Below are 27,492 nucleotides of genomic sequence, written 5' to 3' on the forward strand. Positions count from 1 at the left end.
TTTTCCCAATATATAACTTTATTTAAAATATTGTTACAATTTATTACTCTACACAACATTTTCAAAACTTTTCTTTTTCTTACACTGGTTAGTAAACCTTCCTGGATAATTTTAGATATAAAACTCTCCATTTTTCCTTTTTTTTTTTTTTAAGCCTCAGGTGTTAATGATGTCTTTATACACTTAGTAAATGAGACACCGCGTCTCTTTTAAACACCTTTTCTCTGTGTGTTTCACAAACGTTCCCCTCCTCGACACACACTCACACACGCGCACGCACACAAACACACACACAAAAAAAAGATCACTGGTGGCTCTAACATTGTACACTATAATTTCCCCAATCTTTATAGTTTCTTTTTTTTTTTAAATAAATAAAAGTTCTGAGTTGGAGAAACAAGAGTGCATTATTATTATTTTTTTGTCAGAAGAATATTCTTTTACTTTTTAAAACAGCTATTTACAGGTTATGCTGGAGATAGCAACAAGGCTTAGATTTGTAATCGACGTCGGTGTCAGCTTGCAATGGGAAAGCCCCCGTCTCTGTAAGCAATGAAGAGAAATTAATCACATGGAGGCCAGCACTTTTTGAACACCAATTACATCCACCCTTCAGATTAGTCATAGGGAGGACACATCAGCTAAAAACAGACAAGCCTACAGCTAATGTGCTCTGACCCAGATGTGCATTCCAGAGGTCCAAAGACATCAAGTTTACAGAAAAATGCTGCTGACGACACCAACATAACCTCTGGACGAAGTCCCAGTGTCAAAAAAAACAAAAAATAAATCAAAATTTCAAACAGATTAATCGAAACGCTGCAGCGTTCAAACAAACAGGCCTTCATATATTATCTGCCACCGAAAGATGTTATGAAAATCAGCACTGATTTGGCACACAAGACTCAGAAAACTGATGTGTTACTATAGCAACAGTATCATGTAGATGAGCGTTTCAGTGCTGGTTAGTGACGAAGACAAACTTTCTGAGCCCTCGTGTGCAGTCCACGCATGGACATTTTTTTATTCTGCCATCACCACGTTTGCATTCACGTCATCTGTTAACCTCTTACAATCCACCCCGGTTGCTGGTGACCTAGTGCTAGGACAACGGGGACAACAGCATAGCCAAATGGGGAAAAAAAAACAGATTGGGAGAACCGTGAGGACAAAAATGGACGTATGAGGATTAATCTGAATGTTAATGGTTCTGGAAATGTGCTCGTTTAACATGCAGATAAATCGCAACCAGGTCCCCGGTGACCTGCTGGATGTTAAAAGCTTAAGCACTGTGTGAAAATTTTTATCTCATCTTCATAATTAAATACTCACTTTGAAGCCCAGGTGGGCCACGGCACCGCAAATACGCTGACAAACAGAAAGTAACACAGATCGACTGTACAAAGACACGCTTCTTAACATTCCCTTCATCTCTTAGCTGTCACCTACGCACTGCTTTCTATGACATTTAGCTCGCAGAAGAAACGTCTCAAACGGACAACAGCTCACAGGGTACACACACCTGCCTGTGACTGAGCTTAAGATGGCATCTGGTGCAGACAAGACAAACCGAACCAGCGAGAAAAGAAAAGGAAAAAAACAAAAACAAAAAACAACTAAACAAAAAACACAAAAAAACCACAGGGAAAACAGCAGCTTTCTAAAAGCCTATTCACAGCAGCACGAGCCACGGGGACAGAGAACAAACATCAAACAGTAAAAAACACACCGCTTTGAATACATTATTGGGAGGACCGAGTCAGTTGGCTGACAGGAATAAAAGGAACAGAGGCTGCACTGAGCGTGTGGAGACAACGTGGTGCTGCCACGGCAACCGCATCTCCTGCGCTGACGGGAGACCAACCTGAAGAGAGTACGAGCAGAGGACAGACAAACCTGCACGCAAGCACACAATCTAGCTTATACCCCCCACCCCAAAATAAATAATAAAAAAAAAACCCATCATGGTTGAATAGCTTTGATTCTTATGTCATCCATCTCTAAATTGCCTATTACTCTGCCTGTCAAAATGCCCATCCTGCATTGCAGTTTTTTCCCCCTCTTATTCCAGCTACTTGTGATGTGTTGCAAAGAACAAACAAACATGATACTACACTGAGGTATGTATTTCTATAAACTCCTGTATAACTGAGGCCTGTGCTCAGAAGCAACAATTGGGCCGCAATTAAAATATTTTGTGCGGCTGCAACAAAATATAGTTGTGAGAGTAGCAGGGAGCTGGATTGGTGGCATTGGGGGTGGGGGGGTGCGCGTATGTGCGCTACGCTGAAAAAGCATGTGAGCGGCAAGGAATGTTTGCTAGACAATAGGAGACGCTTCCCCATTTGTCTCCATCTGTCTGGCGTCTCTGCTGTCGTACAGATACAAAAACCCCATCTTCATTTGCTGGCTCTGACACCGGCAGCTCATCAGACGCAGCCAATCAGAGCCTAAAAGCTTATCAGCAATGTCAATGATAAACACAGAGGACACACTCTGGCACAGCACACAAACACATGCCCCAAGGTAACCGACTGAGAACAAATATACGGCTAAAACCTAGGCCTAAAATGAACATTTATATAGCCGAAACCTAATTTGAACTGTTTCAACTAATTTCAACTTCAGCGTAAAGGAAAACTTGGACCCGCGCTCCAAAAATTAGTGTCAGTTTCAGGGTTTTTTTTGGCTTTTTTTCCCCACCCAATGCCAAGATAAACTAGTAGCCCTTGGTAAGATTAAACAAAACTTAAATCAATACATGTATGGAAAGAATCTGTGATTTTTCTTTCTTGCCAGCATGTAAATCTGCTTTCTACATATTTCAGGTGAGAGAAGAGTAAAATCTGACTTTTACAGAGATAAAGAGAAACACAAGTAAACCTGAACTGTAAAATAATCACGAAATTATATTATATTACATTAACACATACACAACTAATACTGTATTCATTTAGGTGCAGCAGGAGGGGGACAGATGACTGCACTGCTATGTATGCTGATGGCTCACACAACCTTATGCACCATCTACTTTCTGCAGCACACGTGCACACACCCCATCTATCCTCCTGACTCTTGGTTAATGGACAAATTGCAGTGGAGTGATACTTTTGGGTGAGTTACAGAGCCAGAGGCATCAGTCTTTAGGAAAGTCTGAGAAGACTCCTCATACGTATGCTCTGCTGCTCCCTGCTGCCTGCTCAGGTAACTGCAGGCATTACAATCAAAACTCCCTGTTCGCCTTCACAATCTGTCGACAAGACAGCCCACATATAAGGTGTGAAATTTCAAAAAAAACCAAACAAACGCTTTGGCCCGTCAACCTTTTGTTCCAGAAATTACTCCTGCACAGAGCTAAAAATGAGAACGCCTCCTCTCCTCAGCTTCCAAGCCCTGCAAAATTCACCACAACAAAACACACTGGAGGGGGGGTAGCCATACTAACATTAATGGGCTGACTGCCAACAGATGTTGCTCTGTAGTCAAGGTGAAAAATGGAAATTAGTTATAGCATCTCGAATGAAATTCAGTTAGCGTTTCACTGTGTTATCTCAAGAAACCAGTTATTACAGCTCTTATATTAATCTATATTTTATCAGAAGTAAGATTGTTAAACATACAAATAATTACAAACACATTCTCTCAACATCCGTTTCATGTAGTTACATTTGTGCCGTTTATGATTTCTGATGAAACAGAGGACTCCAGAGACATAAAACACAACTTCTGTGTTAATGTCCAGCATCGGCGTAAAGGATGATTTTACTTTCGTCCTTTATCACAACTGTGAAAGAACCACCGAACTTTTTTCTGTTTCCCTCCATTAATATTTTCATCTCAGCTCAGTTCAGCAGACAAGGTCACCGCCGCGGGATCTGGATGGGTCCTGTTGGAAAAACCGAACGTCGCAACCTCAATTCTGGACTGTCAGCTCTCTCGACAAGCGGCGTTTCACTGCGGCGCTCCCTTCGCGCTGTGGTGACCCTGACCAATCACACGCTGTGGTGAGAATTCTCTCATGTCTTGCCTCACATCATGGGGCAGATGCATGGAGGAAAACAACAGTTACACTATGGAGGATCTAATAAGTGACGTGAAAGTTGGCTCTTGTTTATCTTCTTTCGATGCTCTTCCTACTGTTTGCATGTGTGTGTCTATATGTGTGTGTGTGTGTGTCCCTGGGTTCGGCAAGTGTTAATAATCCAATTTCCCAAGTCGGTCACTTCCAGTTTGTTTTTGGGGCAGGGTTCGCCTCGAGTCTGTCACTCAGTACTGTGTTTGTCGATGGGCTCTCTCTGGGGTGGCTGTGATGATGCAAGTGGACCAGTTTTAGTTCAAGTGATGACAAGTGACGGCTTTAGGAAGTTGCAATCTCTCCCCCTAGGTGGCGCCATCCCTTCTGCTGCGTCTCCAGAGGAGGCAGAAACTCTGCAACATAGATAAGACGATTCAGAATAGGAGGAAGTTTGAAGACGCTGTGAATTAATTACTGCACAGTCCCCGTGCAGCATCCTGAAGGCCTCTTATCTGAATGTCCTCAGCTTTCTCAGGCCTCAGCTGTCTGTTATCCTCCTGCCTTTGTGGTCTCTTGTCCATATTTTATTACATTTCACGTAAACTTTTACCATAATGCACAAAAATAAAAGCAAGCATTAAATCTTATCCCTGCCCTTGACATTTTAACTTCTGTCATATTGGATTTCTTTGTTTTTTGCATAATTCATGCCGCCTGATGTGTGCCATCAATCAAAACATAACTCTGTACCAGATCTGAATGCAAATTTCTTTATGATTTGCCTCTGATCAAATTGGAGGCTCTAATCTTTCAGTGATGCTGTTTATCTCTTTGAATTGAGGGCAAAAAGGAGCACAAACAAACGCTTGCTGCTTACCGTTGTTGCTGCAGTTTTTGTTGTCTTTATCAGACGCTTCTTCCTCAACCTGAGAGCAAAGAAATCAATACACCAGAAATATAAGACTAATCATTTTAAAGAAAAGACTAAAGAAAGGCTCCTGGATTTAAATAGAATACAAGAACAGGCTATGTTTAGAAAACCGAAGCTGGCATAGAGTTGCATGCTTCCCAGAATGAAAGAGGAAAGGAGTGGTTCTTACCTGTTTCCTCCACTTCAGCTCACAAAAGATCCGCTCAAAGCACTCGTGCATGTAGTTGAACTGGGAGGAAAAAGTAGACGTTATTGTTATCCAGGCTTCTAATACACCACAATTAGGAGAGTCACTGTGTAAAAGTCATGTTTCTGTTTACTTTTCCTGCTTCTCATTACTAAAGATTTTATTACACGTGAAGGAAAGTGGGTTGATTAATAAATCGGGGGTTTTCCTACTTATTAAGCGTTTGTTCCCATCAAGGTGTGTCACTCTAAAAGCTGCTAACACAACAAAAAAAACCAGAGAATGGCACACTTGAGTGTACACTTACATACGGAGTGAAGATCTTGACCCAGCGAGGTTTCTTTTCTCCTCTGGCATACTCAAAGCAGAAAGCCATCCCCTCCTCGTCCGTGTCCCAGCGCTGCATCTCCCCCCACTCAAAAGCTATTACCTGGTTCTGAGAGAGAAACAAGAGATGATAGAAGTTAAGCTCCATGCACAGAAATCTATACAGTGGTCCCTCGTTTATCGCGGGAGTTGCGTTCTAAAAATAACCCACAATAAGTGAAATCCGCGAAGTAGCCAACTTTATTTTTTTACAATAATTATAGATGTTTTAAGGCTGTAAAAAACCCCACTACACACTTTATACACTTTTCTCAGACAGGCATGAACATGTTCACATTTCTATCTCTTGTTTAAACACTCTCAAAGTTCAAACCTTGTAGAAAAATAAGTCCAGTATTATAGAATGAAACCAAAGGCACCCGAAGGTGACAACATTTCATCGACAGTGTTGCGTTTGTTGGGGAGAAAACTTACAAACATACAGTACAGCACTTCAGAGTCACACTGCTAGCGATCGAAGATGTATGTAAATTTGAAAAGCTGAACGCATTCTGTACTGTGCAGGAGATACAGCACGAGATTGACTGACAATGCTCTACAGCCAATCAGGACGCAGAACACAATGCGCTGTAAAAAAACAAACAAAAAAAAACAAAGCATGCAAAATTGCACCAAAAAAATCTGCGAAACAGCGAGGCCGCAAAAGGTGAACCGCGTAATAGCGAGGGAGCACTGTATTGACGTTCAGCTTAAAAATATTAAACTTTATCTATTTAAATGCTCACCTCCAGCGTGCCGTCCTCAGTGCAAGCATGCAACTTGAAGTGATTGATGCTGATCGCTGTGATGACGTGGCCCTTCCTTCTGGAGTCACAAGAGCAGTGGGGGAAGACCACCTCGTTGTAGCCCTCGCATGTCCGCAATAGACTCAGGTACTACGGTATTATAGAGGAAAAGTAACAGTCAATTTTATTTTCCTCCACAGAACACACTAAGGAAAGAAGTTAACTTATGAGAAATCTCATTACTGATATGACAATGCTGTTTTTTTTTATTGTTCACACATTTGAGCTGACGGTCTCAGAAGAGCTTGCAGTTTGAGCTGTGAAGACTGACTCACAATGTGGATGAACTATAACACTGCACTCACGTCCCCGTGTCTCTGTCATACAAACACGGCTGTAGATCCAAGTAAAGTATATGTAATTTTTCTGCTTTTTATTTCGTTTTAAGTTTAGAAAACCATGCTGAATACTTCCTAACATTGGGAGCTATTAGATTGCTTGTCGACACGTGAATGAACAAATAAATGAACCTTTTTCCTTCTAAGGCTGACATTCAAAGCCTCAGAAATGCTGCGTGAAAGCAGTAACATAGCTGCGAATGTCATCCAAATTTACACACATGCCACTTTCAGTTAATGTTCAACAAATATTCAAATACACCCAATTCCTTTATCTCTCTTTACACCACAGAGGGAAGAATTCTGAAGTGTGAAAGGCTTCTGAGACTGTCCATTTTTATTTGGTAGTGTTTTGGTGATAGCGCTGGTCAGCAGGCACAAAGTGTACTTATTCCAATCCCCTTCCTGAACAAAGACTGGTCTGTGGTACTGACCGTGGCCATCTTGCGCTGCTCTGCCAGTTTCTGCAGCTGGTAGGATTTGTCCTCTGTTTTTATGAATCCCTTCTTCACATCATCCAGTGCCTACACGAACAGGGAGAGGGGATGAGGAGACACAACATTTATCATTTAAGGTCATAAAATATAAACACATATATACATTAAGGCCATTCATCATGAAGGCATTCTCCCTTGTGTGAGAAAATTCAAACAATGACCGTAAAAATTACGTATGTGCATTTTTAGGCAGTCACAATGCATTTCTATATATTTTATTGAATGACTTTCAGCCTTCTAGCCCATAACTTTAATGCTTTGGTTCACTCTCGTCTCACAGCGTCATTTCTGGCTGCAGCAGGCAGCTGTGCACCAACTGTTCAGCCTCTCTCTCAGCTGTCTTCTGAGAGCGTGAGAATATTAGAGTTATATTTGCCAGGTACAAATAAATGAAAGTGTACTTCATAACTGTGTGTGTAAAAAACAGCTTTTCACTGATATAACAATCTTTACCAGCTTAGTGGGTGATATGTCACCATTGTGTTCCCAGCTTTGCCCCCTTGGACAAACCCCACAAAAGTCATGGAGTTATTGCAGGTTCGCACACACTGGTGTGATTCTTTTTCATGAGGCACGCTTTAATGGGTCACTGCTGAACTTTGCATGCTTACCATGCTTCAGCTAGTGACCTTTACTGGTCAGTGGACAGCCTGTAGGTGGGTACTGAAGCTAATTTTAGTGAATTTAAATGAGGAGTATTTTTCTCAAGTTCACCTCTTCTACTTGAAAAACTGTGGAGGTTTTTGTGGATGTATTTGCATGAAAACTGACCCGAGGTGGAGCTTTGACCAGCTGAGAAATTATTAACTTTGGGTGTCGACCCAGATCTGGATCCAGACATTTTAATAACATTGTAAGACAAGGCAAAAATGGACATTTCACATCGTATCTCCATAAACGCATATTTAGCTGAAAGAAGAAGAACCTGGGGATCATCTTGATGTCCTCGGGAAAAGGAAAAAAGACAGAGACTCTATTCACCCATCTTGTGAAGGGAATTTTTCAGCCTCGGAAGAAGTATGATATCTCCGAGCGCTCTTTTATTAGGGTGACATTATAGGTAAAGGTTTCTGTTATAGTCTGTGTCCAGAATTATAACAGAAAATACTCCTAAGCTAGAAATAATTCAGTCATCACAAAGTGAGAAAGCAGCTAGCAGGTGCCACAGTAGCTCACCTGGTTGAGCAAGTGACCTTTATGCTAAAGACTGCAGCAGGGATCCAGGCTCAAGTCTGGCCCTGAACATTCCCTGCATGTCAGGACTGATCCAGGGATCTTTTGCTCGTTAGGCCAATGTGTAAACCACTACACTACGGAGCCACTGAGACCAGTATGATCAGTTTAGTGTAAATCAGCAGTGTAATTGACCAACTTTCCCTCAATATGTTTAAGCATTTTCAGCTCAGAAGAATAAACTCTGAATCAAATCACTGTGTTCAGCTCCCCGAAATCCACGGCAAGAGGAATTCAATTACTGTTATTACCTGGTGAAAGCAGTAGTGCAGTGCCAGCGGATTGTCTCTGAGCAACTCCTCCTCCTGGAAGCTGAACAACCATTTGCGGAGTGCTAAGCAGGTCCCCGGGACGGCCGACGTGTAGTTCTGCACATATAGCTTGTGGGGAAACTCGTTAGGCGCCAGCTTCCGCACTGCAACAAAAACCGAGTAGAAGGAGAAGGGTGATGAACGGGGTTTGTTACTTAAAAAAAACAAAAACAAAAACAAACATACTAGTAACCTATACCAAAATACCTGCCCTTGCTGCCCATGATTACTCATATACCCAGAGGCCCAGTGATTTAAATTCAGAGGGTTTTATTTATTTTTAGTGGTCATGTCATAAACCCCCGAAACAGGATGTGCAAATTAAACAGGAGAGAATGTGAAAAAAAGGTCAGACATCTTTCCGTGTAAAGTGCAACAAACACACGTGCAGCTCTTACCAAAGGAGTGGTTGATAACTTCAAACAGAGCAAAGTAGCTCGCCATAATACTGTCCATCCCAACCTTCATCACTAATGCCTACAGAAGATCAACACAACATCAGTTAGTTGTGGGGAAAAAAAAACACTGATGGAAAATATTGTACAATATAGCTGTACAACTGGGAGTGGTCTTACCTGATACACCTGGTCTGTGGTACTGTTCTTACGGACTCTGACGGAGATGGTGGTCTTGTCTGGTAGGGCTATCCGCAGTTCTACATCTGACACGCCGTTGTAGTTCTGTACAGTGAAGCCAAACAGAATGAGAACAGCTGTAGAGCTGCGTTTACCCCAGTGGATTAATGAGGGTTTGTACGTGCTTGTTTGAATATGCAAGCCTTTGTTTGTTCTAAGTTACCACTAAGTACTTGTGGATTAAAAAACACAAACAAAAAACCAACAAGCCATAGCCAAACAAGACTTACAATCTGCAAGAAGTCTTAATCCCCCAAATTGCGCTTCTTTAAATGTGGGATTACATCAGTGCATTGGTATTTGTTTTGCTGCTGCACTTCCTTAAAACACCAGCAAGGTAACCAATTTCCAGCCTGCGTCACTGGCCAACACGGCTCTCAACTAAGCTCCCTTTAACCAGTGAAAGCTAAATGATACTAAATGATTCTCAAAATGGGCCAGAACAGTTTAAATACAGCTTAAGAGACTTGGAGTCAGATCCAATGCTGAAACCCCCCCCCCTCCATTTTTGAGTTTGAATTCCTATAATTATGGAATACAAACAATAACATCTTCGGAAATTAAATCTCTAACTAAGATAGTACATATCTGATAATATAATATAATAAACAAAAAAAATGGACTGTTGAGCACTGTGCCAATTCAGAAAGTCACAAGTCCTAACAGTTTGGTAGGAAAAGAAAGTTCAAGCCGCAATATTTCAACACCCAGAATAAAAAGTCGCATTGCTACAACAATAATGCATGAGATGCATACCTCATCTGATTCCGAGAGAAACTCCTGCATGATGTCACTCTCCCCAATCACCCGCACAGAGCACACTACAGACGAATAGGAAGGGAAAAGAAAAATGGCGAGCAATATATTAAATCAAGGTAAACGAAATCAACAAAGGGCAGCTAAATAACACTATGAATCCAGTGTTTAGATTTACTGTGTAATTTAGAAAACTAATAACAGTGGGTGCATGGTGTATTTTCCATCCTAACTACATATTCAATATTTAAATACATTTAATTCTTCTGGGACAGAAGAGCTAGTGATCTGTCCAAATCATCTTACCTCGCTCGAGATATTCCTCCAAGCCTCTACGTCGTGCATCCAGCTGCTGTTCCGATAGGGAGAAGGGCCATTTACCAGGAAGCTTTGGGAAGTTGAAGTTGGAGAATTCCCTTTTCAGGTTCTGGTGCAGGATGGCAAACTCACGATAGCGTTTTGAACACAGCTGCCTCCCTGACATATACACATTGTATACCTAGATGCATTAAAAAAAACAAAACATGAAGCAACTTTAGAGAAGACCAAGAGAAGGAAATGATTGCATCAGAGGGTTAAAGGTTTTCTTTCTACCACAGCATTAAAAAAACATGTTTAAAGCAACCACAGGAAGCCGTTTCTTCTGTTTTGTTTTTTTTCAAGACAGAATTTAAGGTAACAGTGTTGCCTCTACAGCTGCCTCGGGAGGACGGACCACCTCCTGAGGTGAGATGGGTTGAAAGATCTTTAAGAACTGTCTTTAGATCGAACGCTTAAGCTCAAACATGTTATTCCACTTAAAACTGAAGACGGACAGGTCCAAAAGTATTTTAAAAATCAGGCAAACACACACACTCGTGGCCGCCCTCTCCACCCTTCCAGAGAAGCCCAGTCCCAGGCGGAAACATGTCAACTGTCAAATCAGCACTTACCACAAACCTCTCGGAGTGCTGTTCTACGTGCTTGTATGTGGGAATAGAAATGGGCACGGCCTGCTTGTCACTGTAGTCGTAGTTGGGCTGGACTTCCTCTCCTCCTTCCAAACCGTCAGCCTCCTGAGGTGGAACAGACAGCACAGCCAGAACCAGCTCCTTCTCCCCAGCACGGATCAGGTCCACCACCTGCTTATGAGTTGCACCTTCCACGTTCACGCCATTACTAGAAAAAAAGAGAGAAAGAGCGCAGGAGAAACATGAGGCAAAGGGGAGGAACAAGCAGCTCTGACTTGTTCTCACACATTCAGACTATATTTGAATTGGAAGTTCATTCAACTCTCTACAAAAAAGGGAATGACGGATACAATTCAAAGCATTTAAAAATACCTCTGGAGAGATATTAAACTCTCTCCAGATTCCAATTCTATACATTAAATCAATGCATCTTCCAAAAGAAAAAAAAAGGATCTGTCACTATTATAAGCAGTTAAATTTAAAGCTAGACTGGTACAAAACAAACTTTAAAAAAAAGCTTTGACCGAAGGGATTTGGAATGTGAGAAACGACCACACTGATAGATAAACTGCACTTGGTGCGGGCTGGTTATGTCGCAGCTGATAACTGATGCACTTAATGCAGTCACTACTGCTACAGATCAATGCAGCTGGGATTACAGTAACACAGTATAATCTATACATCATTCGAATAAAACTGGTACTCTTTTAGCTGCTAATGTACGCACTGTCCTAACATACTGTCTGCTAATATTAGCCCATTGTTCCCCATTTACTAACACAAGGCTGTGAGGCTTAAGCAATTAGGTTGGCTCCCATGTCCTTTTTCGCCTGGTGCCTTTTTGACTTTGCTGAGAGCAGATGGCACAAGCATCAGGTGTCTTTGCTAATCTTCCAATGAGAAACTGTGGGACAGACACTGAAAAGGAGGGGGCGAAGAAAAGTGTAGGCGTAGGCCTGCCCATTGATTGCCATGTTAGACGTAGCATTTATCTGTGTAGTGTCACCGACTTAAAATAGGAAGTTAAACATACAGAAAAAGAAGGGGTGTACATAATAGTTAACAGAAGAAGATTTGGAGTGGGGTGATGGGGGGAGCTAATCTGAGTTGTTTGAGTGAAAAGCCAAATTAAGGGTGGGACAGAACCAAAAGGGTGAAACTGTCGTCATGACTACAATGTAAATTTGGCTAAGGCAGAAATAAAAACAGTATTAATACTTTTAATTGCTTAGTGAAACTGTTTGATGAAATATTACTCAGAGCTTAAAATAATACTAACAATAATAAAGAAATAATAATATAAAATAATTATATGCGAGCAGATATGTGTGTCTTGCAGGCTTTTACTGTTATTAATTATATTTTTTAATCAGCCATTCCACTTGTTACTCTTTACTGTAAAATAAAGTCGCTGGTGAAAACTGATAAAAGCTCACTGATTAACAGTCAACTGATCCCCTAATTTGGCAGCTGGGAGGCACAGTGGTTTACACTCTGAGTACAGAGTCATGGGTTCAAACCCGTGGGGAGTTTTCATGTTCTGCCCATGATTCTGTGGGTTTTTCCCCAGCTGCTCTGGTTTCTCCCACCTCAGAAAACCGTACCAGGTTAACGGTGCTTATGTGGGCCCAGGATGCTCTCGCACAAGAGGTTGTCGATCACTAGTTTCACTTCCTGGTTATATAATGTTTTACAAGTTGAACTTTACTGAACACAGCATTATCTTCTAAAAACACACACAAGGGCAAAGCAAGGTCATTTTTATTTGTTTCCCCTTTTTCTTGTCTTTTAAGGAAATCATGAAAAAAAACAACAACTATGCTCACTCAGGCAGTAGTGATACACTCAGACAAGAAACACCACCTGAGCTGCTTACTGTAAATAAAGTACATTGCTGGCTTTCTTTGTTTGCTAAGTAAAACGCTGACAACTAACATATTTAACCGGCTGAAGTCCAGTTATGAGGCTTTTTTTTTTTTTTGCAAAATGGTCAAACGGGTTAACAGGTCACATGATAAGTATTGCCGCTATCATATGACAGCAGAAAGAACTAATGAGTAAAAAAAAAAACAAAAAAACCCAACGGAAAACAACATGCTGATGCCTCAGCAAATGGAAGTGAGAGCAGTGTTCCTTCTTTACCGTTTCTGTTCTTCCTTTTTCTAAGTCAGCTTTATTGCTCCACTGTCAAGTGACATCAACACTACTCACACTAACTAAACACTGATTTTAAACGTAAGCAAAAAAGTTTGTAAGAACTGCTCTATTACCATTAACACTTCAGGTTTTACTGAAGGCCAGGGCTTTACATTCCTGCTTGTAGATTTGTTCACTTGGCTGACATTATTACAGGTTCTGTGTATGGACACATTTCCTGTTACATTTAAATGCCAGCTATGACTCAAAGGGAAGCAGTGTTTCACCGAACGCTGATAAATGGAAAGAGACTTGAAAGCAGACTTGACGAATGCTGGCACGATAGATAACATAAAAGCACTTCTAAAATGATCTCTTCACGTATATCAAACCCACTCGAGGTTACATATAGCGATAGAACAAAAGCAAACCCTAAAAATCAATAGAAAGCACCTCAAACTTCCCATGTAAACAGCACGGCTGGTGCGAATGCTAGCTAGTGAAAGCAAGTAAGACCACACACTCCTGTCATATGATGCTGAATTTGAGTGACAACACTGCCATCCTCTGTCATTTCACAGGCTAAGAACACATATCAACACTATTATGCATATGACAACGCAGTGGAAAGTGGACTGTCGTCTAAATGTCGTCCTACATCTCCCGCTGGAGCTGACACTGAGCAAGGAGCTAGCCAAACACATTAGCTACCTGGCTCGCTAGCGAGCTACAGCTAATCAACATGCACAGGCTGTTGTCCAACTTATGTAAGCTGGTTAGCTTTCTAGTTATCTCACCGGAGCTACAGCCTTAAATATTTACTCAGGTCAAAACGCTCCAAAGCTGAATAATTAATAAACTAGTGAGTTACTTTAATGGCAACAAGAAGCAAACCTCGAAGACGGAATAACACATGCTTGAAACTGGATCCACACAGGCTAAACTGGGTAGCTAGCTCCAATTGCTAACTCCGCGTCCTAACTGGAAGGGGCAGAAGCTGACTTACACCTCCAGGATCCTGTCACCCTTCACTATCCCGGCTCGGTCCGCAGCACCTCCGGGTAAAACAGCGCTGACATGCTGAAGAGGGGCGTACAGCTCCCCGTTGATGCTCCGAAGCTGTCCTCCTTCGCTCACTTGACCGCGGACATTAAACCCGTAGCCGGACTCCGACTTGACGATCCTGACCATCCGCGGTCCCGATGTGACCATTGCTGCGCCGTGGCCCGCGGTGCCAGCCGACGAACCGACAACCGGACCGTTACGGGATGCCGAAGGGAGAACGGGCCGAGTTTCATCGCCTCCTACATCCGCCATCTTATTCACAGGCACTACCCCTCTCCAAATCGGCGTCTTCCAGCAAATTCAAAACAACACTCGGGCTCCGATCCTCTCTGTGAGGTTAGCTCCACAGACCGACTCTGTTGGTGATAACCCGCCCCCTGGCAGCGTCACGGGACACGGCCATGCAACGTGACCTGCCGGAGGCGTCACCGAAAGTGTGTTGTTTACTCTCGTTTCCATTCAACGCATTGAATGAAACAATGTCGTTGTTGATTAAAACGCATTCTTAATCCCTTTGTTTTCTACTAAACCCTTTCTGTTTTATCTTAACAGACAAAGAGTGCCAGTGATTGCATTTAAATGATGCTGCAAACTTTGCAAACGGCAGGAGTTAAAGGATGAGAGGCACTGGACCCAACCACTATTGAGAAATATAAATATATTTTTTCCCCACAATTTTAGTTATGATTCTACAGAGGAATCCAGAAATAAAGACATTATAATTATAAATACGTACAGCATTTTATCAGACATGTACACATATAGTGCTGTAAAAATATTTAGCTTTTTTCTGATTTCTTCTATTATTTTAATATTACAGATAACCTCGAGTAGACACAAAATGCAAGTTTTAAATAATTATTTCATTTATTACCAGAAAAAATAAACACACCTACCTTACCCTGCACTCACCCCCTAAACCTAATAACTGGTTTTGCCACCCTTGGTAGCAAGAACTGCAATTCAATACTTTTGTGAGTCTTTCACAAAAGCACTGGATTGGAGTCCAATCTGTCCACTCTTCTTTGCAGAAATGTTTTTATTCACCCACATTGGAGGGTTTGTGAGCTTGAACGACCCGTTTAAAGCCATGCCAAAGCATCTCAAATGGTTTTAAGTCGAGACTTTGACTAGGCCACTCCAAAATCTCAATTTTGTCCTTTTTGAGCCATTTAGAGCTGAACTTGTTGGTGTGTTTTATGCTTGTCCTGGTGCAAAACCCAGCTGCACTTCAGAGCATGATCTGATGGCTGGACATTCTCCCTCAGGATTTACTGGTAGTGAGCAGAATTCATTGCATCAATTACAGCAAATCGTCCAGGTCCTGAAGCAGCAAATCACCCCAGACTGCCATGCTACCACCACAATGTTTGACTGCTTTGACTGATATTCTTTTTATTAAATGCTGTTGTAGCTTTACACCAGATGTAATGAGTCTTAATATCACTGTGGTTCACCAGAGTCCCAAAGCCTTAGAAATGTCTTTGTGATCCTTTGCAGACTGATGGATGTTTATTACTTTTTTCCTCTGGTGTTCTTGCTACCGAGGGTGGTAAAACAAAGGCCGGCGACTTTATCACATAGGACCAGGTTTGTTTAGTCTTTCCCCTTAATAAATAAAATCATCATTTAAAAACTGCATTTTGTATTTACTCGGGTTATCTTTGTCTAATATTAAAATTTGTTTGATGATCTGCAACATGCAAGAGTGACAAAAAGGCAAATAAATAAATAAAATAAATCAAGAAGGGAGCAAATACTTTTCACAACCTTGTCTTATTTTAATGTTCAACATTTCTTTCTCATTTATGCTGAACAGCTGATTGTTTTATGTTATCTTGTGTAAGCCTGCTAAACATGATTGCACAACACATTTGCTGATTCCTTGTTTTAGAGTACTGAGGGAGAGATAAGCTGACACTTCCTGTCTTATTTGATTGGAATGAAAACTTGCAGGTTGTAAACCACTAAACCACATGACTTGTCTTTATTGCCAACAATGCACTACGGTAGAATAATATGCAGTCATGTTAAAAAAGTTTTTGCAGACATATAAAACTTAAGTAAACTCTTACCGTTTCCATAGGAATTAAGAGGGCAAGTATTAGCTAGTTGCTGCTAATCAAATGCGGTTGATTAAATGATCATCAGCAAGTGTGAGCACCTCTATAAAAGCAGATATTTTGGCAGTTTCCTGGTCTGGAGCATTCAGGTGTGTGTTAAAAGAATGCCACATTCTTGCCAAAGTGCAATGCTCAGAGAAACTGCAACAGTCCATCAACTACATCTCAGACTCTGCCTAGTTAGCATGAACAAATGTTAAAGTTCATGACATTACAAATAGAAAAAGAATGAACAAGTACAGCTTGTTTAGAAGTGTTGCCATGAGAAGGTCTCACAAATTCAAAGTGGAGATGTTAGGCCATGATACTCAGATATGGCAAAAAACAAACAAATCATATCAGCACAAATACCTCGCACCAACTATCAAGCACAACGGTGGAGGAGTGAGGGTTTGGTGATGACTGAAAAAAAATAGGTGCTAGTGTAGGCCAGAATCTTTGTAAAACTCTGCTGGAAAACCATGTGGACCTGGGGCTTTGTTGTTTGGGAGATGCTGTGGGGCTTCTGGGAATTTTGGACATTGAAAGAGGTGAATCCAGATCCACAATCTGTCATGTAGTTTCGGTAGATTTATCTTCTGCAATGTCAGCGCTGGAAGGATTCATCTGTGTGGAGTATAAAGCTTCATAAAAGACTAAAAGATTTATTTATTTGTTGTGGATCATGAGTAATGTTCCCAGTGGAATCCCTCATAGAATAAATAGTTGTAGTTGTTTTTTCTTTATTTAGTTTTAACTGTTCTCTTGTTTTTGTTCTACTTCTAATAAAAGTGTTTAATCCCTGCTTTATCTTATATGAACAGTAAGATATTATTTTCCTCGCATTACTATCTTTCCTGTTTCACACAGAAGACATGGTGAAACTGCTGATAGTGATTGGGCTTGTTTTGCAGCCACAAGACTTGGGCACCTTGCAGTCATTAAGTTGACTAAGAACTCGTCTGTATACCAAAGTATTCTCGAGTCAATTGAGAAGCCAATTGTCTGACAGCTGAAGCTTGGCTGAAACTGGATCATGCAACAGGACAATAAATGTAAGAACAGCAGCAAATCTCCAACAGAATAAATGAAAAAGAAAAGACTCAAAATGTTACAATGACACAGTCAAAGTCCAGATCTCAGCCAGATAAAAATATTGTAGTGGCACTTTAAGAAGGCTGTGCAAAAACAAATGCCCACAAACCTCAATGCACTGAATTCAATTTCAATTCAATTCAATTTTATTTATATAGCGCCAAATCACAACAAAAGTCGCCTCAAGGCGACTTTTACAATGAAGCAACATTGTAAAGATGAGTAGGCCAAAATTCCTCCACAGCAATGCAAGAAACCGATAAAGTCATACAGAAAGTGATTACTTCAAGTTATTGCTGCTAAATGTGGTTTTACAAGTACTGAATCATGGGTTGTAGGTATTTTTTCACAGGACTGCATAGAAGCCTGTGAGAAATTATTTTTCACATGACTCAAATATCCATCGTATTAGTACTGCGAACGATTGCCTAGAATTCCAAAGATTCATTCATTGATTAATTTTCAAGAAAAAATGTACAATTAAAGTAGCAAAAGTGGGAGATGGATAACTTTTTGAAAATACTATATGCAGCAGTGCAACACACACTCTAACTATGCAACAAAAGCTATGAAATAAACAGGAATGCTATATTATGCCCCAAGTATTAATTCATTTTCAGTCTTACAGGAGTTACTTAAATGTTACACATGCAAAGTCATGTGCAGTCATGTGCTGTTGTCATGGTTTTCTAGGAAAATGGGAAATAGATGCAGTGATTTATGGAGACCTGGGCAAAGCTACATGGAAATACAGCACAAACAACAAAAACAGAATTTGAATGATCCAAAAATCTTTGGTATGACCACCTATTCTTTGACATGTTAGAGTAGTTTTCTAGCCAATTCTTTAAGTAGTCTTCAGGATTAGCTCTCCAGGTTTCTTCAATGACCGAAAAAACATTTTTTGTGTTGTTTTTTTTCTGTTGTCTGTCACAGTTTTGTTGCAATATACCTTCACCTTATAATATTTGTGTAATTTAGTATATAGCAGTCTTTTCTCCTTGCTTTCCTATCTTAAGAATGACTTCTTTATAGCTTCCTTACACTGAGACTATTTCTAATGAGGCTTTGGAGCCACTGAAAGTCCAGGGACACCTTCAGAAAGTCTGAAGCACTATTGTTCAAGACAGCACCCTATTTTTGCAGGATAACAAGCGAACAAGGCAGAGTAGCTAATTCAAACAATCAAAAAAAGTACAGCGGTTAAAATAGGTTTTGAACACGTCACCACTTTTCTAAGTAAACATATTTCTAAAGGTGTTATTGATGTGAAATTCTCACCAGATGTCAGTAACAACCGATCACATCCACACATGCAAAGAAATGAAACCACAGATATCCATAAACTGTGTATAAAACTGAGAAATGACACAGGGAAAAAGTATTGAACACGCTTACTGAAATTTATTCAACACTTTGCACAAAAGTCTTTGTTGGTGATGACAGCTTCTAGATGCCTCCTGTATGGAGAAACCAGTCGTATGCTGTGCTCAGGTGTGATTTTGGCCCATTGTTCCACACAAACAGTCTTCATATCCCGAAGGTTCCGTGAGCCCCTTCTGAACTCTGATCTTTAGTTCTTTCTATAGATTTCCAATTGAATTCAGGTCAGGTGATTGGCTGAGTCATTCTAGCAGCTTTATTTTCTTCCTCTGAAACAAACTGAGAGTTTCCTTGGCTGTGTAGTTGGGATCGTTGTCTGCATTTCATCTTCATCAGATGGCAGCAGATCTTTATCAAAAATGTCTCGGTATATTTTTCCATCCTTCCTTTTGATTATATGAAACGTGCCAGTACCGTACGATAAAAAACAGTCCCACATCACGGCGATTTTCACAGATTTTCTTCCAGTATTTCACAGGCTTATCTAAATGTTGTTCAGTAAACTTTAAACATGCTTTAACATGCTTTTTCTTCAGCAATGAGCATGGATACAGGGCAACGTGGTTGAGTGCATTAATTATTGTTTTCTTTCAACTCTTCAGATAATTCTTTTCACTCCTCTGTGTCACGGTACTGGGTCGTGTGACCCAGTGTTTGAGTTTTATGTATTTTTTGTATTCATTGTCAAACTAGTTAATTTCTAGGTTGCTGTTCAGACCTTATTTCTTAGCTATTTCTGTCATCTCCCCCCGTACTCAGTAAATTCATGTCATGTTTCATGTCTGTGGTTAAGTTCATCTCATGTTTTATCTCCATGTCTATGTCTCCGTGTTTCCTGTTTTATTTTGTAAGAGTCTGGTGTTCTTTGTTCATTGTAGTTAGTGTTACTCTCCCCTGTATTGTCTTTATGTTTCATTCGAGTCAGCTGTGTTCTCATGTGTCTCCACTTCCCCTGATCACCTCATGTGTGTATTTAAGTCCTCAGTCTTCCTTTATTCGTTGTCGTGTTGTCTGTGTACCGCCCCCTGGTCAAGTTAAGTGTTTTTCAGGATTCTGTGCAGTTCATGTTTGCCATTTGGTTTATGTTGTTTTTCATGCAGCTGCACGATGAGGTTCCGTGCAGGTCGTGTTCATGTCTGTTTCGTCACGCTTTTTGGTTCACAGTTACCATGCATCTGCACAGCATTCTGTTCACAGTGATCATAGTTATTCTTTTCAGTCAGGTTAGTGTTTCTCCTGTTTAGGTTTTTGGTTAGTTGCAGTCTCTGTCCCTGTTATGTTTTGTCCACTCCCCTCTGCATCAGCCCGAATAAAGGCTCGCTCTCAGTTTAAGTTCACTCCCACCTCCTCAACTGTGTTCGCGCCTGGGTCCACCACACACACTCTCCACACGGTCTGCCCCCGCTGACCATGACACTCTGCTTGAAATCTTGCGGGGAGTACCTGGTCGTGGCCGGTTTATGCTGCAATTATGTTCTTTCCACTTTCGGATTATGGCCCCAACACTGAAACCTTCAGTAGTTTAGAAATTCTTCTTTAACCAATGAAATCAGTATGTTTTGCAACAATAAAGTTGCAAAGGGCCCGAGAGAGCTCGCTAGTTTTGCCCATCATTAAATGTTTCTTGTTTCTTCATGCATTCAGTACTTTTTCCCTGTGTCATTTCCGAATATTACACATATCTTAATTCATTGTGTGGAAATGGGTTCCAAATTGAAACCCAGAGTGTGTTAAATTTAAGGATGTATGATATAAGGATGTTTTGCTTAAGAAGTTCACTTTTTATTAGTGAGATCAGGCTTGTGTTCTTGCTTCTTTCAAAAGTTTCTTCAGTGCAACTTCAAAAAGCCTGCTCTGGTAGATATTTTCAGTTCTGCATCTCTGTCAGCGTTGGTGACATCCTTCCTGTCAGAACTTGCAGTGGTATTACTCCTTTCCTGAAGTCACTTTAGGAAACTTAGAAGATACTTCAGCTGCAAAGCATGAACTCTGCTGATAGAAACATTTTGATTTCCGAGGCAAACATTCTTGTTATCATAAGCCTTCCAAAGATTCTGCAATTGCTCAATACTGGAACAAATAGTTCTCCCAGTTAATGTAAGAATACACAAAATGCAACTCTAGTCTTTCACAGAGAAAAAAAAGATTTATTTCATTTTGGATTTCAGTGTAAGTTTGACTTCACTGTCATATATTTGTGTTTATATCTTCTTCAAAAAAGCTGTCAAGGGACACTTCCTGTCACCGAACGGCAGCTCTCTCAGTTGGCCGCAAGGTGGCGCTTGGATCCTTATTTTTCGGTGAAGAAATCGTTGCAGAGCACAGTGAGGCAGGCGACCAGCGCGACATACTCTTGAAAATCCACAGTGCCGTCCGCGTTTGCGTCCAGATCCTTGAAGATCTTGTCCACTTTTGCCTTGTCAGTGGATTTCTGCAGTGGAGAAAAGTGTTAGCTTGAATTTAGACACTAAGTGATCATAAAACAAAGAACTGCTCAGCCTACTTCTGCTCAAATAGTTACGCAAACCACAGTGGAAAATCTGTGTATTTTCCACTCTCTCAAAGTAAAAGCTCTGCATCAGTATGGCAGTGTTTTCAGGCAACCTACTGGGTGTGAGATAGAAGGAGGATAGAGACCACTTACGCCAAATATGTCTCCAAGCTCATTTTGAAGAAGATCCTTCAGCTCTCCCTTGCTTAGGGTGAGTTTGTCTCCCTCCTTCCCAGAGTATTTATGAAAGGCGGCAATGAGCATGGCCATACCATTCATGATGTCAGACATGATTAGGGCTAGTTTAGGGAGACAGAAGGAAAACAAAATGTTACGTCTGAGACTGCAGTGGTATTTGTTTGTGCAGGAAATCCACACTGATTAAAGAAAGATGCCTCCTCTGAATAACGTTTACACATAATTCTGCTATGACTCATTATCTGGTGCAGATTAGGCTGAATCACGTGGTATTGTGGTCAAATGTAGGATCTTAACAAAGGACATCATTGATATTTGGAACACGAGGAATTATTTAGAAGTAAACGAGGGAGAAAAAGGGGAATAGGCAGGGCCTGTTTGGTAAAACCAGAGTGAAAGAGATTTAGTCGTTTAACCCTGTGAGGTCCATTTTAGGTTTGCCTAAAATAATGATGCAGTGAAGCTCCTTTCAGTTACTTTTGAACCACTTCTACAAATTACATTGCTAATATATTTAAATTCTGGAATTATACATGTATACATGCAGTAAAACATATGCATGTGCAAGTGCATACTGGAGGTCATAGCAGAAAACAGTGGCTGATATTACTGTTTGTCTTTGCCAAAGTTTCTCTGGGTTCTCAGTGGAGCTTGATAAAAATAAACTCAAGATATCCACCTGGGCCCCACCACTCTTATTTCCCTTTTCAGCGGTCTCTAATGTAGCGTCTCTGCCAAGTGACACAGGACATTGTTATGGCAACAGCAGAAGGAGATAAGGAAGCAGGTTGCAGCTTAATTAAAGTCCCCAAAGCAACATCAGATGTCTGTTCTTCTAACATAGTATATCTAAATTATGCGTTCTTTCCACTTGACTGTATAAACCCAAGAGATTTGCTAGTGGTTATGTTGTGAGTCATACAGTGCTTTCCCCTCTCTAGGGTGCGCTAAGCTGAAGAAACTTTGGCATCAGAGAGTTTGGAAACCGAAGGGAGTTACAAGGAAAGAGAGCACAAATCCTGTACCGCATCATTCCTCAATTAGGTTGCAGTTAAAGGTGAGAATCGCTCCTAACCCCCCAAAAAACTTTAATGCCTCCGTAAAAATGAGTTTCCAAACAAGTTAGTGGGATTCAGACAAAATGAGCTCAGTCTTTTGCAGCATCAAGTTTCATAAGCAAGAAGAGAAGTTTAAGCATTAAAGTCCACATGGATGTGACAAACTTTGCAATTCATCAATACTTTTCTACTAATTCTTAATGTGCATTCATACGAAACTAACTGTAATGAGCATTGCTGGATTAAAACAAACAAACAAACAAACAAACCTGGAAACGTTTTTAGAGTGAGTAAATAAAAGCAGATAACAAACAAAAAAAGCACTTGTAGGATTTTCTACTCACCAGTGCTGAGGTTTAAGACAATTGGAGGCTACTGTTGATCTTGGTAGAGCTGTTGTGATGAACCAATGGGTGGCAAAGATGCTTTATACATCACCACACCCAGTATCCCTCCCCCCTCCCTCTAGAACGCTCCTTTCATCTCCAACCACTCCTCCTTCCTTCATTTTTAAAAACATATTCTTTAACAAACACGACACTCGTGTGCTGTTACAGTGAATGTTTGCATTTGAGGATTTGGAGAATTCTAAAAACTTGCTGCATGTTTTACAAAATGTTTCTGACGTTATGATCTCAGGACTGCTTTTGAATCTGGAATTGCTGCAGAACAAAAGACAATAAAATATGAAATGTAAAGTTTGGGGTCCTGTGTCTTTAAGAGGACTTTTTGCATGAGACAATTAAAGTAAATTAAATAAATAATGGTCATGTAACAGTCTTGCATGACCGCATGCATGACATGTAACGGTCATGCATCAGGGATTTGACGGCCGCTCTCGCCGAGCGTCCCGCTTCGCTCACCCAGGCTCTGGAGGGGGCACGGCAGAAACGAGGCGAGGCACTGGCTGCTCAAGTGGCGGAGAGACGTGGCTTGTTGGAACACGCTGGGCTCATGGCGTTCACGCAGGAACTGTTGAAAGAAACAGATCAGCCCTGTTTTGTGCAGGCTTCTTGCCAGACTCATAACAGGTTTCCCTTTTGTTTACGATAAGTAATCACTTTCTGATTTGATAGAATATATCTTAGATTAGCGCTTTCTTTCTTTTTTTGAGGGGAAATCTTCAGAGGCTTCTCTTCGTGCATTCTTCTCTGTGTTGTTTGGCTTCAGGGTAGAAGAAGCAGGCTTAGAATGCATAGGAATCACAACTTCCAATATAGGATTCATGTTTTATAATTGACTTGGTTTTCAGCTGATCATCTTGCCAAATAAAGAAACAGCATAAGCAGTGTTGTCAGTAAATCCAAAGAATAGCACAAAATGTGTGTATTGTCAAAGTTTCCAGTACCATATTTGTTTTTTTTTTTTCTGTAACAAGCTGTTTTACCTCCCTTGCACCTTTGGGCCTACATTCTTATGACTGGCTGCCTAATTTATTACATTTACTGGGATTATTTGTGCATACCCTTAACTCATTATTTGAAAGTTCAGTTTATTGTTGCATCTGTTATTGTAAAAGTAAATATCCATCAGAGAGGAGGCAGCAGACATGAATTCTTTTCTTACACTTTTTAACAAGACATGCTTTGCTGAGGGTTTATAAGTATTAATTGTATATGTTGTTAAATAAGTGGTAAACCGAGTGTAGTTATATTGCACTGCATTATATAGAAAGTGTGATTGCCATGCGAGGCACAGATCAAGTTGCATAAAGGATAGTAATTCTACATTACCGTAAGACTGCATGGATGGAACAGTTATGGTTTCTTTCCATGTGCAAAATATGGATTTCTGACCCACTTAGATTGTAACAACACAAAGAAGAAAATACAGAGAGCCCTTTACATTTACTTTACTTTTGTTTTTCAGAGCCCTCCACTTGCTCTTGGCTGCTTAGCAAAAGGCAAAGCAATAAATTACCCAGGCATACTCACACTTGTGTGCTACATTCCTGTTTTCTTCCAATCAGTAAAAATGTGCCTCAGATTAAATTGTTCTCATCTGTTTTGCCTGTCTCGCTCAGGTGCTGACTTGTCCAGAACACGACCAGGAGAAGCTGCAGTTCTATTGTCGGTCATGTCAGCGGCTGCTCTGCCCCCTCTGCAAACTGCGCCGCATTCACACCGGACATAAAATCCTCCCAGTTGCCCAGGCGTACCAAGCACTGAAGGTTTGACTCACAATCTGACATCTATCTCTGTCCCGCACAGTGAAAGGTTTACTAGAGGCAGGAATACACACAAAGAATGTAGTAGTGAAGCCAGCATATATGTGAATAGTGTGAAACCCTCCATTTCACACATTTCACAGTTTAAAATAATATATTATAGTAGTCAAAGACTGCTTCACTGCTTCCTCTGACAAACAAACTGAAATCAGCTGATTGTTGCACAAGTGCAAATGCAACCGATAAACAGGATCGATCGGCAGGCAGACTAACAATTCCAAGGAATTGGACTAGAGAACCGGTTCTTGATTCCCGTCCCTATCTATCCTTCCATCTTCTTTCACTTGTCTGGAACACCTCACCCAGGTGCCATCTGACAAGGTCAGATAAACAACCTCAACTAGCTCCTTTTTATTTGGAGACGTAGCGACTCTGCTCCAAGTCTTTCACGCAAGACTGCAGAGATGAGATTCTGAGCTATCAAGGAGGAATTGTTGCACCACTTAGACTTAGTCTAGATCTCTAAAATAGTTTTGCACTTCACTAACATTTGAAATGCAACCACCAAATGCAATGAAGGTAAAGATAAAAATGATGCAGTGCTGTTTAAAAAGCTACAGTAATGCAGCTTTAACTGTTAGACAAGCATAGTGTGCAAGATAATGCAGATGTGTGGCTGTGTGAAACTGATAATCTGTGTGCATTTGTTGTTTCTGTGTCACGTATTCGGTGTTAATTTGACAGGAGAAGATTACAAAGGAGATGAACTACATTCTGTCCAACCAGGACACAGTTTTGGCTCAGATTACCCAGCTGGAGAGTTCCATCACACAGACTGAGGTGATTAATACTTCTGGCCCACAAAATCTCCCTGAACATGGGATTAAAATCAGTCAGCAGCTACTGCAAGTATTTGTTCAGCTTGGCTGTTTAGGATTGGCTACTATGCAACTGCTGCATGTTTCATGCATAACTCCAAAAATGTGTCTTTTCTCAAAGTGTTTTATATTTGGACCCTTTTTAAGAATGTACCAGCAGAAGCCTGGTGTTAGTTCTCCAAACTTGTCTTTGTGCTTTTTCCTCACCAGGTAAACAGCGTGTCGGTCAGAAAGTAGCTGGCTCAGAGCATCAGGGATTTGACGGCCGCTCTCGCCGAGCGTCCCGCTTCGCTCACCCAGGCTCTGAAGGGGGCACGGCAGAAACGAGGCGAGGCACTGGCTGCTCAAGTGGCGGAGAGACGTGGCTTGTTGGAACACGCTGGGCTCATGGCGTTCACGCAGGAACTGCTGAAAGAAACAGATCAGCCCTGTTTTGTGCAGGCTTCTTGCCAGACTCATAACAGGTTTCCCTTTTGTTTACGATAAGTAATCACTTTCTGATTTGATAGAATATATCTTAGATTAGCGCTTTCTTTCTTTTTTTGAGGGGAAATCTTCAGAGGCTTCTCTTTGTGCATTCTTCTCTGTGTTGTTTGGCTTCAGGGTAGAAGAAGCAACCTTAGAATGTATAGGAATCATAACTTCATTGGTTCCAATATAGGATTCATGTTTTATAATTGACTTGGTTTTCAGCTGATCATCTTGCCAAATAAAGAAACAGTATAAGAAGTGTTGTCAGTAAATCCAAAGAATAGCACAAAATGTGTGTATTGTCAAAGTTTCCAGTACCATATTTGTTATTTTTTTTCTGTAACAAGCTGTTTTAGCTCCCTTGCACCTTTGGGCCTACATTCTTATGACTGGCTGCCCAATTTATTACATACTGGGACTATTTGTGCATACCCTTAACTCATTATTTGAAAGTTCAGTTTATTGTTGCATCTGTTATTGTAAAAGTAAATATCCATCAGAGAGGAGGCAGGGAACACCCTCGCTAGGTTCAAATGTAAATATGTGAAAGGAAATATGGAAAGCCCCACATACAGCACAGTATCTGGAAATAAAAACTGAAGGGATGTCACTAATGTGCTGTTTATATTTTTTTTATTACAATAGCAATATAGATTAAAAACAGTCTTATCTTTTATTCATTAATTTTTCTTTTTCATACGTCCTTAAAAAACTGTGAGTCTTCCTCACTGTCCCTCCTGAAAGCCTTTGTTGATTCCTTCCTTGCCCTCTGCCCCCGGAGTCTGCACCATCCTGGCACTTTTCTGTAGAGTATCGCCGTCGTGGTGTAGTACCAGGAGGAGCGTCCAGAGGTGGGATCAGAGGAGGACTGGCCGCTGCACGCTGGGGCTGGCAGCGATTGGACGAAGTGAGTGGAAGCAGCGCTGTGATTGACAGGTTGGAAATGGACAGCGTGTACGTGCTGCGGGTGAGAGGCTGCAACAAGGCGGGCTACGGAGAGTACAGTGAGGAGGTGTACCTGCACACCCCGCCTGCACCAGGTGAGGGTACACACCGAGCTTCTTAGTTGTCCTTATTAACAACTGAACAGGACGACTTTGTCACAGTGTAAACACACCCAAACAACTTGGCTGTTTGAGGAAACAAAAAAACAAACCAGAAACATGTCAAACTAGTTTGACGTGAGGTTGTTTACATGCATGTCACAGATTATCGTGGGAAAGCAACCACACCTTGAAACTGGACTACAACCAGTTTTATACCATATATATTTTTGGGAGTCAATGTTTTATTTATGAGATCTTATCTGACGACTCAACATTTACCCCAATTAATAATCATGACTATGACACCAAGCAATTGCATCCCAGTTTAAAGTGCAGTGACTTTCAGGCATTGCTTCAAAAAGGTTCAGATGGTTTCC

At 41.0% G+C, this 27,492-nt stretch overlaps 2 protein-coding genes across 2 annotated transcripts; both read right to left on the reverse strand.

Annotated features, from left to right (window-relative positions):
• Nucleotides 1-26,487, reverse strand: snx27a (sorting nexin 27a). The gene is made up of 14 exons (XM_040021458.1): nucleotides 26,483-26,487; nucleotides 14,168-14,551; nucleotides 11,008-11,233; nucleotides 10,382-10,574; nucleotides 10,076-10,140; nucleotides 9,260-9,364; nucleotides 9,083-9,161; nucleotides 8,625-8,788; nucleotides 7,078-7,167; nucleotides 6,246-6,395; nucleotides 5,441-5,569; nucleotides 5,116-5,175; nucleotides 4,893-4,941; nucleotides 1-4,428 (listed from the first exon to the last, which is right to left on the reverse strand). Exons 2-14 carry the CDS (start codon nucleotides 14,476-14,478, stop codon nucleotides 4,358-4,360), a joined length of 1,692 nt encoding a protein of 563 aa, XP_039877392.1. The 5' UTR covers nucleotides 14,479-14,551; nucleotides 26,483-26,487; the 3' UTR covers nucleotides 1-4,357.
• LOC120727244 (ictacalcin-like) lies at nucleotides 20,930-23,029 on the reverse strand. The gene is made up of 3 exons (XM_040021461.1): nucleotides 22,898-23,029; nucleotides 21,451-21,596; nucleotides 20,930-21,237 (listed from the first exon to the last, which is right to left on the reverse strand). Exons 2-3 carry the CDS (start codon nucleotides 21,586-21,588, stop codon nucleotides 21,097-21,099), a joined length of 279 nt encoding a protein of 92 aa, XP_039877395.1. The 5' UTR covers nucleotides 21,589-21,596; nucleotides 22,898-23,029; the 3' UTR covers nucleotides 20,930-21,096.
• Nucleotides 26,488-27,492: the final 1,005 nt, after the last annotated feature.

This window comes from Simochromis diagramma, unplaced genomic scaffold (genome assembly GCF_900408965.1).
Source record: "Simochromis diagramma unplaced genomic scaffold, fSimDia1.1 OVJJ01000753.1, whole genome shotgun sequence".
Taxonomy (NCBI): Eukaryota; Metazoa; Chordata; class Actinopteri; order Cichliformes; family Cichlidae; genus Simochromis; species Simochromis diagramma.